Source organism: Cariama cristata, unplaced genomic scaffold (assembly GCF_000690535.1).
Source record: "Cariama cristata isolate BGI_N322 unplaced genomic scaffold, ASM69053v1 scaffold23108, whole genome shotgun sequence".
Classification (NCBI taxonomy): Eukaryota; Metazoa; Chordata; class Aves; order Cariamiformes; family Cariamidae; genus Cariama; species Cariama cristata.
The window spans coordinates 45,591-58,684 of record NW_009633286.1 but is presented as its reverse complement, the minus strand read 5'-3'; the positions used below and the strand labels follow the sequence as shown (position 1 = coordinate 58,684).

The 13,094-nt window shown below is 48.7% G+C and overlaps 1 protein-coding gene across 1 annotated transcript; it reads left to right on the top strand.

The window, feature by feature from the left end:
- Positions 1-4,285: 4,285 nt before the first annotated feature.
- Positions 4,286-12,603, top strand: TGFB3 (transforming growth factor, beta 3; the record flags this gene model as incomplete). The annotated part of the gene is made up of 6 exons (XM_009706714.1): positions 4,286-4,449; positions 5,810-5,939; positions 7,485-7,592; positions 8,406-8,577; positions 9,156-9,309; positions 11,720-12,603. Coding segments are annotated over 6 exons (887 nt in total), but the record flags the coding sequence as incomplete, so codon positions are not given.
- Positions 12,604-13,094: the final 491 nt, after the last annotated feature.

Below are 13,094 nucleotides of genomic sequence, written 5' to 3'. Positions count from 1 at the left end.
AGACTGCACTCCATATGGTTATATGATTAGCTCTTAGCTCAGGAGACGGCAAGACTCGAGGAACAGAAAGTGCACAGGCTATAGCAGCTTACCCGTATTTCAACATTTTTTGACCTACTGAAATGTCATTTGTAAAATTCTAAAAATATATGGGGAAACCAAATGTCTGTGCAAAATAGTACAGCCACACTATGAACTGGTGTGTTTTGGGGAAGGAAACTGGGAAAGCGTAACAGCGGGAAATGAAGTCAGAGGAGTGGATTTGGATAAAGTAGAGGGGAAAGAGGAATGAAGACATGTGGTACACGAGAAGGAGCAGTGAGGCGGGACTGTGGGTTGGGAGAAATTCTATGGAAACAAGTGAACCTGTCCCATGTGCCTGTAGGACTCTGGGGCAAGGTGCTGAGCCGCAGGTTCAAAAGACCAAGTAGTGCTGAGATTGAATTCCTGGGAGTGGGCAGTGTAGATGCCATCACCCAGAGAAGGAGAGAGCTTTGGAATTGGGTCACATGGGGAGAAACTAGCTTCAGACAGCCGTGGTGTCAAGAGACGCGTTCCTTTTGAAACCTGGGGAGTTTTGTCGCTTACACCATGGCTGAATTTGGCCCCATGTCTTCAGAAGTGGCTGATGTTCAACTTTCCCATGACTCTGTCACTGTGCCAGGTGGTGATCTCAGAGCACGCTCTGAGCCAAAGCCAAGCTCCTCTGGGGGGGAAGGGGAGCACTGCTCCATAGAGGGAACTGCGAGGATGATACAGACAAGTCTGAAATGTCTGCACACACACACACGAACTGTTCTAGCTCCAAACTATAAGTCAAGCAGCTGGTTGGCTCAGAGAACTCACCCTTCTCAAAGACTTCAGGCCTAAAAGTGAGGAGAGCTGAAGAGCAAAAATAGCAGTGGGGAGAGTCCCATCCCTGTAGGAAGGAAGGATATTCAGGACCAGGTTTCCCCATCCCTACTCCGAGCTGTTTGGTGACTCACGGAATCGTCTTTCTGCTGTCCCTCTCAGGTACATGGCCTGAATTATAAGGGACTTTATTTTAGAGAGTAACTCGCTCTTGACCAGCCATTCACTTCAGGGATCTCCTAAAACTCATGGGGGTTCAGACCCCCTTAAGCATTGACTTGGTTAGATTCAAGCTCAGAGCATCTGCAACGGTCCTGCAAATGTCTTTGCACAGATGCCATTTTCCAAGCCATCTTGAGAGACAAGGCAATTAAAGCCATGAGTCACTGAGGCCAAGCATCTCTTCCCTCCAAACTTGCCACCTGCAGAGTTCCAGAAGGATCAATTTTTTCTCAAAGTTATGCAGTTTTGGCATGAAGTACCAGTGGTCTAATACGGAGTGAGGCAATACATGCCCACCCTTGACATCAAACTCAACCCCAAGAGCCATCAGCCTGCTTGGGGTTTGCCAGCAACAGGAGCTGTGTAGGACTGGCAACACGTGGAGAACCTGCACCTCGCTGAGAGCAGCAGGAGGAAGAGGGAAGCTCCCAAAAGAACCTGTTCCCTGTATCACATTGTCCACACTAAGAGGCTACTGGTCTCATCACTTATGCAGTCAACAGCTCTGGGCTCCACAGTAATAGCAGGGTCCGACTGTGAGAATACATCCCGTTGTGTCAGACGTAGCCTGGCATGGGTGCACAGGGTGTCACAGACGCCCCGTCTCCAAGCTTGGTTACAGCCACTGAGCATTGGGGCCTGGGAGAGCTTGCAGGAATATTGCCTCCAGGCTTTTTTCTGTGCTGGTCGATGGACACATCCAGATTCCTGTGATTAACACACTGGAGCTGGGACTGGACCAAGTTCCCTGAAAAATCACCTCGCCTCCTTTGCCTGGGGCCTCTTGCAAAAAGTACTTAGCCCCTAAGCAGTCAGCTTCCTGGGAGCGCGACGTGTATCCTGGACACCCTGCTATGAGAAGCAGGCGCCAACCTCACCGTGTTCAGAGTGAAACACGGAACACAGCTCCCCACCTCCCCATCACAGAGGGCTTGTTCCCAGGGTATGAGTGGAACATGAGACTTAGGGAAGGGAAGATAGCTGTTACTATTTTCACTAGGAAGGTCTCCTAAGACACCAGCACCTTGCTGGTGAAATAAGTAGGTAGAAGGCAATGTGGGGACAGCAGGTGAAATACCGTAGATACAGTAATCTCCTACCACCATGGCTGTCTAACTTAGCCAAAAATCTTAAGGAGATGATAATTATTTTGTCTGTCATCTGCACTGTGCTGTAGGACCAGATCTGCAGTCTCTAAATAGGTTGTCAGATAAAGCACTACTGTTGGAAACAGATTCTGGGTTAGACTGACCACTGGTCTGATCTAGAAAGGCATTTCTGATGATTACTGGGACACCCCTTGTGGACAGGCAGGTCTGAAATGGAAGGGCAGGCTGTTAACAGCACTATTAATAGGGCTAGGACTGCAAAACAGCTTAAGAGGGTATTAAAATACAGTATCTGCCTAGGTCTAGGACAAAGAACAGTTATCAGTGTTAGACTTCAGTAGGAAGATGCCTTTGGGCATTTAATGAGCTCAGAGCTTGGGTTTTCTGCTGTGCTTTTCTGTGGCGTAAAACCTAGAACTGGTCACAGTGGTGGAGTCCCCACAGCGGGTGTCCTTGTGTGGCTCTTTGCACTGCAGGTTGTTGGGCTGAGAGCATACCAGCTCATGGCTGCAATGGGGTCTGGTCTGGGATTACTGAACATCCATCTCTTCATTAGCAGCCAGAGACTTTCGTCTATGGGAAAGTTGTTCCTCTGAGTAGAACAAATGGGAAAACTCCCTCCAGTTAAAGCCCAGTGTGAGCATCTGGTCATTAGCTTATTGAGTAAAACTTCAGCATCCTAAGAACACATCCTTGTAAACTGGCAGGCTCTTGCTTGCTGAATCTGAGTGTAGCACAAGAGGAAGACCTTAATTTCATGGATATGACCCTGGAAGTGCATCAGTGTTGCTCAAAGCAGAATTTGGCATGGGAGGTGAACCTTTGCGCTCAGGTGCTGTTTCACACTAGCCCATCTTCAGAAGCTGTTTCCCTGGGGAGATGGTGGTGGTGGTGCAAAGAGAGGGGCCGACTCCAGGAATCTAACTTGAAAGTTGCTTCAACTAGGGCTTCTAGCCTGTTTGTCACAAGCTGGAACTGTGGCTGGGAACAGGTGATAGTTTTTCTTTCTGTTTTGTTTAAAAATGACTTAAGTATCAGCTGACATGATAGTCCCATGTTGCATTGGACAACAATCAGAGGTCACGTGAGAGGCTCTGTAGGGCTGCAAACAAACCTGCATGTGGGTGTAGAGCAGGAGCTGCTGTGTCTTGTCTGCAGAAAGCCTTAATGATGCTAGAGCCTTGAAGGCTAACACAGGTCAATAGGAGAGGAACAACAGTGATGACAAAGACTTTTCCATGGGACCAAAATGGTCCCGTTGAAGGGAGGCTTGTTTTCTCTTGAGGACTCTCTTTTGGACCTCATAGCTTTTACCTACTGTCTTTTGGTGCATCTGTGAAATGGATTTTCAGCAGGCACACGTCAAGGCAGAGAATTGCTGTGTTATTTCCTGCCCATGTGTCTGATCTCCACAGGCGCCTCAGCGCTATTACTCTGTCCTTGAAGAACTCTGTATCTAGTACTATTCATGAATTCCTTCTCCAGGTCATGAGTGAGAACTGATCTTAAAACCCAGTTCTTTCAGTACACACTGCATCGTCACTGCCCCAAAGAGTCTTTCAGACCTCATGCTTTGTGGACACTTGGCTGGCTTTCATTCCAGGAGACAATGTCAAGGTTTGGAAAACTAAGATTCAATGGCAATGGGATCACCTCCTGTGTGGCTTCACGTCTCCAGCAAGCAGAGTCACACCATCATCGCTATTGGGAATGGGCCGCGCTAGCTGCAAATGAGGTTGCCCCATTGCCTTGGCTGGGGTTGTCATTTTGGATGCAGCGGACTCATGAGTATTAGCAACATTTGATGAACAGAGTTAGAAGAGATAATACTAAAAATACTGTGGTTGATCTGTACTGATTCTCTGGCTTGTAGCATTGAAAAATGGTGGCAGTAGTGGGAAGATTTTGCAGAATGTTGCAATGTAGACCAAATTTGAGTGAATTCATCCTGTGTTATCTTTAGCTACATAGCCATGCTTCACAGGTGGCACGATGTTTGAATGACAGGCCTCTGCTGGAAAGCTCTTTCTCAAACAATATTTATTTGAGATCCTGCCCCTCTGACCTGTGGTTCTCAGTCTTTCCATCTTTCTTTCTCCTAGATGAGTTGGGCATTTGTCCAAAAGGTGTCACCTCCAACGTGTTCCGCTTTAATGTGTCTTCAGCAGAGAAGAACAGCACCAACTTGTTCCGGGCTGAGTTTCGGGTGCTGCGTGTGCCCAACCCGAGCTCTAAACGCAGCGAGCAGCGCATTGAGCTCTTCCAGGTGAGTATTCTTCTCACCTTGCCCTGTGCCTGAGCCCAGAATAGCTTGGCTCCTTAATGGTTGCCTCAACTGACATGTGCAGGGCCACAGAAGAGAAAGAGGAGAAATCCCATGCTGTACTGTAGGCTTCTTCCAGCATAGGCAGTGATACAATCACCTTTCTTCCCTTTCACAGTGTGGTGCTCACCTTTCCCCACTCACATTGGCTGGCTGCTCTGGGCACCCTGGCGTGGTGCCCATTGCAGCTCTTTGCTGCACTGAGAAGGGGGTTGGAAGGGGAGCTCCTCACCAGTGGAGCAGCCCTGACCCTTCTGACACATCTGCATGCCGAGGTCTCTTGGCAATTTTGTTCTTTTGACTGTGGCAGTACAGTTGGTTGTAATCCAATGGGTGGAGCTCTCTGTCTTGTCACTGATTTACTGGAAAAATGCTGCTTGCTTTCAGTGTTCCTTTTAGCAGCAGCTCCTCAGGGGCACAATTCATGGCACCATTAACTCAGGTACTTATCTGGAGTTTGGTTTGAACCCATGGACTCCCCTGGCAGAATAAGGTCTGGTTCAGGTTTGGAGGTGGTCTTAGGCTGGGTTGGACCACCCAGCTATTGTTAGAGTTTAGCATCCAGGCAGCACATTCCCACAGGCTGGTATCTGTCTGCTTTGCAGTAAGAGTGCAGCTAAAATTGCCCTGTGGCTGGTAGCTCTTCAGGACTTCCTGGAATTCAGCTTCAAAGGTCAGAGCAATTCTCCAACAGATGACACAACTGATGAGAAGGCAATCCCAGAGCTTCTCTATAGGTTCAGTGCTCTGTGGAGTGAACCTGGGGTCCTGCAGGAAGGAACACTTTGCATAGGCTATGGCTCTTTGTCTGGAAGTGGGAAGAAATGTCAGAGCAGAGGGAGAGGTCTCCAAACCTGATCAGCCCTGATGTGTTTTGATAGAATTGGAAGAGTGTAGGATTCAATAGGCTTGCTGGGCAAGGGACCTGTGGCAAGATGCTTTATTGCCCAGTGCTGGTTCTACTCTGAAACCCAGACCCACGTCCCACAGGTGTATACAGAAAGCCACCCATTAGATCAGTTGCTGTGTGCTTCTGCCTCTGGATATGTGCCCTGAAACAAGGATGAATTGAGAGAGGTGGGCTGCTTAGGACACAGAAATAAGCGTTGGGTAGATCTCTGGAGTTCAGGTTGGTTGTGAAGCACATCCTTCTCACCTGTGCCAGGTTATTCCTCGTGTCTCACTTGCCAGGACCAACCTTCTGAATTAGTTTTTAGCAAGCTGTGGAAGAAAAAGGAGCCAAGGCTATCCTTTCCTTATGCACGGCACTGGCTGATTCTCTCTACCACTCCTTCTGACACAGATCCTTCGGCCGGATGAGCACATAGCAAAGCAGCGCTACCTCAGTGGCAGGAATGTGCAGACACGGGGCTCCCCTGAGTGGCTGTCCTTCGATGTCACCGAGACTGTGCGTGAGTGGCTTCTGCACAGAGGTAGGGGTCTTGACTGGCTGTCAAGGCATCCATAGAAATGTGGATCAATGTTGACAGGAGTATCTCTCTGCTCCCCGTTTTGCAGGAGCTTGGCTAACATAGAGGACAGCAGCTTTCAGTCTGAGAACAAGCCTTCCCCCAGAGAGCAACCTCAGTGTGTGACGTTTGCTAGAGTCCTAGCTCTGTCCTGGAGTCCCCACTGTGTAGCTCTGTGGGCTGGGTCAGAATGAGGATTCATCCTCTGGAGGAGGCAATTGTTTTCACTGAGAGATGCTGGAACTTCTTTTCGTTCTTCGATTCCAAGCCCAGAGGGAACCCCTCTGCTTGTCTAAACTATAATCTGTAGTACACAGAAAATGAGGATTGCTTTGGTTTAATTTTCCTGTGGACTAGAGCAAATCTAGTAGGGGAAAAAAAACCAGCAAGGATCCTGGTTTTTTTAGCTGTTTACAGCTTGTCAGGTATAAAGGTGAGGAAATATCAGAGGCTGACACACCTAGACAGATGGAGACTTTAGCACTGCAGAGAACATACCTCTGACACCACTGGGCAGCCCAACAGATAGTTATAGGGCAGCTCCCGGGAAGAACACTGACCCCATTCACAGCTGGAGCATAGGCACCGTGACTTACAGCTGGATTGGCCTGACAGATAGAAGCTAGGTGCCACTGAAAACTGGAATGCAGGTACTGGCAAGCAGCCGCTCCCTGGAAGGGTAAGCTGTGAGCTTGTAGGCTCCTCCTTTTTCAAGCAATCTTAAGTTGTGTTCTGATGGCTGGAGTTCAGGGCTGGAACTGCAGCAAGCTCTGGGCAGGCACACCAGCTGACAAGACATCACAGAGTATACAGTGCTTAGGAAGAAAGGTGCTAGGCACCTTGTCAATGCCCTGGGGAGCCAGATGTTTTAATTCATGACACAACATAAAAAAGGAGCTTTCGTAAGAGCCTTATGTTCCCTTAGTCAAGCCCACACAGCATGACTGGTCCAGGAAGTTATTATGAAAATAGACTTGCCCCTGGAAAGCCTGTGTGACTTAGGCTGCTAGCAGTTCAACAAAACAGGAGGTTGCAGCTGCTGAGAACAATGCTTCCAGTGAAATTACTTACCCATATCCAACTCACTCATTTTCAGATCTCTCCTTCACTAGCCAGAAGCCAGATAGTAGACAGGTACTCAGGATGGCAAAAGTGATTTAACACAGACACTGCAAGCCAGCTCTTCAAAATACTTGTTTTCCAGTCAAGCTCCTTGAAGCTCACAAATGCTTTTGGATGCTGAGTAGCCTGAAAATCGTAACCAAGAGCACCTTTCTCACCTGCCCAGGAAGCTCCCTTTAGCAAAAGCAAGGCTTTTGGCACAGGTGAAGCCACAAGATTCTGCTTCCCATTCTCCTTTCCAAGGCAGCTTCTGTTCCCCAACTCTGACTTTGAGACCGACCCACAGTCTAGGAGTTACCACAGTACGTGTCCTCAGTGAAACTCCCCTGCGCCAGGTGCTGTTCCAGCTGAGGAAGACTGTTTCTCACAGAGTCATCTTCTTTGCAGAGTCCAACCTTGGCCTGGAAATTAGCATACACTGTCCTTGCCATACTTTTCAGCCCAACGGGGACATCTTGGAGAATTTGCACGAAGTCTTGGAGATCAAGTTCAAAGGTGATAAAGAGCTGGGTTAGGGGAGGCTGTTGGGGAAGGGAAAGCCTGGAGTATTTAAAGAAAAAAAACTTGCTTTGCATAGTTGAGCATTTTACGTTGTGTAACATTTGTCTTAAAGCATACACATCTGGGTTTGCATGTTGATTATAGGGGTATATCCATTTTGTACATAGGTTAGAAGTGGAAGAAAGTAAGTGCAGGCTAAGTGGGTTTGCATGAGTGTCTGCAGAAAGGAATAATTTTGTACTTCAGTGTCTCTCTGGGACGTTCAGCTTGATGCCTTCTCAGATTTCCACGGAGGCTCTGCTTTCCAGTTAGGGTGACTGAAACACAAGGAAGTCAGGCATCCTGTGTGAGGTGGCCCAGAGAGTCAGTGGCTTGGCTGGCCTAAGAACTAGGAACCTCCTGGCTCTCAGCCCTGGGCTGCAGCCACTGGCCCCCACAGGCTCTACTTCTGAGGCTGTTCTGCAGAGTGCCAATGATCTGACATCTTCTTTAAACCATTCATCTTCCTGCCTGTCCTGGGACTGAAGCCAGGAGCGAGTGGGATGGATTAATGGCCCCACCAGCAGTTTGCAAATGGTAAAACAGGTGGCCCATAAGCCTCTATTTCAGGCATGCAGCAGTCAGATTCACCAGGAGTAAAGGGGTCCCTGTGAGGGAAGAAGTCCCAGAGTAAGTGGACGTGGTGCTTGAATCCCTTTCACCCTTATCCAAGGGCAGGCATGAGAGTGTTAAATGCACTGAAAAGTCTTGTTGCATCCTCCACTTCCACACTGATTTCTTCTTTGTGGATCCTGTTTTTCTCCAAAGGTATTGACAGTGAGGATGACTATGGCCGTGGGGACTTGGGGCGCCTGAAGAAGCAGAAAGACTTGCATAATCCCCACCTCATCTTGATGATGTTACCTCCACATCGGCTGGAGAGCCCAGCATTGGGAGGCCAGAGAAAGAAACGGGCCCTGGATACGAACTACTGTTTCCGGTAAGTGAGCATCCTGCCTGGAGCAACCACGTCCCATGCGTGAGGTGGGCAGGCCTGGCAAGACTCCATGCCACTGGCAAAGGCAGAGCTCTCCAAGGGGGTTGTGGGTCACCATGGGGCCACAGGGGCCACATGAGGAGCGCAGCTCAGCCAGCTGCTCCTTGTGGTGTCTGAGAAGGGGACACCGGCCAGCTCAGCAGTCCCTGTGTGCTTCTGGCTGAGCTGCTGGCTACAGAGACACTTGCAAGTGGCTTCCTTGAGCACGGCCTGGGCAGAGACCCGCGGCAGCCCCCTGCTAGCTCTGGGTGCCAGAGAGAGCAGCTGGGTGCTGCTATGGGCAAGCAGGGTGCTGCCTCCCTGGGCTAGTTGGCAAGCTGCCTGCTGGCAGACACGAAGAGTGCCAGGCTGCTGAGCTGCCCGCCACTGCTTGCCTGTGCCGCTCCTCTGCACTTGGCGCAGGCAAACACCATGTCCCGCTGGGCGCCGCTGGTACTAGGCCTTCTGCTCAGGAAGCTGCATCATGCCATCGCATATAAGGCCTCTCTTCAGATTTGCTGTGTTTCGATACTGTGTTTCAGGAACCTGGAGGAGAATTGCTGCGTGCGTCCTCTGTACATCGACTTCCGACAGGACCTTGGCTGGAAATGGGTCCACGAGCCAAAGGGCTACTTTGCTAACTTTTGCTCGGGCCCTTGTCCGTACCTCCGCAGTGCAGACACCACTCACAGCACGGTACATCCAGTATATTATCCTGTCAGGGCTTGTGGCTGGGACTCCCCCTTCCTCCCTAAGCTTGATCAATATCTGGTCTCTTCAAAGCAGCTCAGATCAGTACTTGTAAGAAACTGCCCAAGGAAACCGCAGAAAAGAGTTTAGGAGGTTTGGCAGGGAAAATGTCCTTCATTTGGAGTCAATACTGAGTCCACGCGTCCAGCCAAATGTTGAGGAGAAGGATGCTGCTGTCTCTTGGATAAGATGTGAAACAGCAGGACTGATGGTTTTAGGGGACTTATTTGGTAACAGCCAGACTATTAACTGAACTGTTCACATCAAACATCAACTCTGGTAATTATCTTCTGCCTAAATTTCTCCTGCAGTTTGCACTGGACGGAGGATTTTTCTACGCTCTGTGCCAGGTCATCGTGCAAAACTCTTCTGCCATAGCACACAGCTACCATCTGCTACCACAAGGGCAGCTGTAGCGTGAAAGTGAAGGGAAATCCATGCCCATGTCCAGAAGTGAACACAGCCATGCAGTAAGCTCTCCTTTCTGCCCAGGCATCCTTTCCAGCTGTATAAATCCCAGCTGACCTATGGCAGAGAAGAACCTACTAGGCAGTGAGATTCATGAGTAAAAACTGGCAGAAAGCAAATGTCTTTGGGTAACTAACTTACACATAACCTCTGTTTAACATGAGTACACTAGGCAGTCTTTGGGAAGAATAGCACCTGAGCCTGGCTACTATCTACAGTGGAAGAAAATAAAAGCAGTAGAAAGGCACAGGCACGGGAGAGGAACCAAGGGGAGAAGACAGACTAAGGTGCAGGCAGTCTGTCACTGGAGCAAGAAAAGCCAGAGGAAATTCCTGTGCTTCTGTCCACAGAAGAGAGAAAGTGGCAATCCAGACAATGCAACAGGTCGCTAGCAACTGAGCTTCACGTTTCACTAAAAAAGTTACTGGAAAAAGCAGATTCAGCTGAAGAATATGTAACTAGGTAAAGGTGATATTGCAGAAAAGATGCTAACATTTTCTTGACGGCTTGAGAGTCTATGCAGCAGCAAGGCTCACTGAAGCTCAAGGACTAATATCAGTGGGAACAGTCGATCTATGGGAATGAAGGAGTGAACAGATGCTGGGCATTAAGCACAAGACAAAGCAAAGGAATGAACAGCTTTGAAAGGGTAATAGGCATGCAGCTTTACCATCTGGTTGTCCTGAGAAGCTCTCTAGTAGATAACTGGACTGAATCAGTGTGAGAGAAAGGAGATTTTAGAATGGTTCCTCATGTTCTTTCCCTGAGCAAGAAAGGAAACGATCAAGTGTTAAGGTCAGCTGAATGATCCAAGAAACCTTTAGAACAATATAGCTGCTGACAGCTTGCCAGCACCACCTAGGAAAAACATGGTGAAAAGGTTTCTCACCAGTCTGTTTAACCTACTGTCTCTGTTGAGTAGAGTGTCCTCAGAGAATGTGGTACCCCTGTGCTACAGCCAGGGGTACTTTGCTCAGTATCCCAGAGAGCTGCTACTGGAATGACTGTGCTTACATGGATCTGGATGATAGACCAGGATGTTTCCTTAGCATCTCTCCTCCCCAAAGACTGTAAAGTAGTTAAAAGACAATGTGATCAACCCTGTCGTTTATACCAGATAAGCACTAATGAGACCACAGTAGTGCAGGTGAGATCATGTTTTGGCCCCACAACTCAAGAAGTTGCTTACTGCTGAGAAGTGGCCACCTCTGGCAAGAAACATGGCAACTGTTCTGTAGCAGTTTACATGGCTGAAGTGTAGAGTCATCTGTGGGCTGGGGCCAGCTGAGAGGAGGAATCCAGTGGTGTCCCATAGGACACTCTCCTGGCTCCAGAATTATAGTGTAATGACTTGGAGGATGGTGTGGAGGGAGAAAGCATCAGACAGTTCAAAGCTGGGAGGGAATTGTGGATACTTGAGAGGACTGGCATCCATCCAGTGCTATCTAGAGATGTTGACTGAAATATGCAGCACTGATGTTCTTTCTTCTGGTTTCTTTAATGGAACCCAAGACAACATGGCCCCAGGCTGGTTACACGCAGCCTTGTTAAAAACAAAAATTGTGACACTATCCACCATACCAAATTAGAGATGAAAAGAGACAACTACTTGCAATCCTTCAACCCTTAGGCATCAGCCACAGAGCAAGGCTACTACAATTATTTAAAAAAAAAAAAAGTCTTAAGAGTCAGGCCAGGGCAGATAAGACCCTTTAGAAGCAGGCCATGATCAGGAAGTGACAGGGAAGTGTTACTCCCCTCTGGGAAATACCCTCTGATAAGCATAGTCCAAACACCTACAGACCCATTGGCTTCGCAGTCCCTTCCTGGCCTCAACCAAATGAAACCTATTCCTGACTTTGTCATCACATTTACTTTGTTTCTGCAGGTACTGGGCTTATACAACACGCTGAACCCTGAGGCATCCGCTTCGCCCTGCTGTGTCCCCCAGGACCTGGAGCCGCTCACTATCTTGTACTATGTCGGGAGGACCCCCAAAGTGGAGCAGCTCTCCAACATGGTGGTGAAATCCTGCAAGTGCAGCTGAAAGGCACCCTGGCCCGCCCAAAGCCAAGAGAGAAACTGTCAGCACCCACTCTCCTGCTCCCAGGCTAATGCAAAAGGAACTGGGAGTCAGAGACTATGCATGCTGAGGGCTGAGTGCCAAACCCTGTGGCTTAGGGTCTGGCAGCCCTTGGGGATCTCTTCTGGAACATTTCTTGGTCTTGTTGGCAGTGTCATGTTCCTTCTGGGAGTTACTTTGGTGACACAAAGGCCACACTCTCCAAAATGGCTGGACAGTTGGTGCGGAAGAGAAGAATAGGGTGGAGGAACTGCTGTGTATTTGAATGCTGGGTGGTTGAGCTGGGAAAGCGAGGGAATGAGAAAGAGCAGGTGAAAGGGGGAACAGAAATGGTGAGATGTTTTCTATTCTAGCTTTAGCTATCTTAGGACCTCAGCCCTCCCCACTGGCCTGAAGAATTAAAGGTTTCTCCTGTAGGAGGAAACCTTGAAAGTTTCTTTAGAGAAAGAAAATGCACCAAGAAGGGAAGCTGCTGAGAGAAGAAATGCTCAGAGATACACTTAGACTTTCGTTCCTCAGAGCTGCGATCCAGGAGTCCTGCAGCTGAAACTCTGTCTGCCAAACCTGTAAGTTCAGTTAGCAGATCATGGCTATTGGTTTCTAAATGCAAACTGCAAGGCTCCCAGCCAGCCTGCTGAGGGTGGGCAAATACAAGGAAAGAGGGTGCTGAGTCCATTTTCAGAGGGACTGATGTCTCCATTCAGCTCTTTTCCCTTCCTGGAGTTTCTGAGAGATGGTTTCTGGGTCAGGGCAGGAGCAGTATCTGTGGGTACCTGCATATTGGGCCCATGCATTTGTGAGCTGATACACCCTAAGGACCTCTTGTCTGTTGTGTTTTCTGAGGTGCTTTGGGGTATTCTGCACGATGACCTGAAAGTGGCCCAGGCCTCACCTGCCAAGACTTAAAAAATAGTAATCTCAAAAACATTGTAAAAAATAAATATTTGGGGGGGAAATGCTCTTTTTTTCAGAAGCAAGTTGTTTGTTGGAGGGTTAGAGGGCTTGCTGTTTTTAAACTGCTATTGCTATAGCATACTCAGTCTAAAATCTGTCCCCTTTCCAAAATTTCTCTTCAAAGGAACAGACAGAATTTACGTCAGCCAGAGCGCCCCAGAATGGAAATTCCGTGGTACCCTCAAACCGTGCCTGGTGTCTATGTGCCCAGTCCCACCCTAGTCCT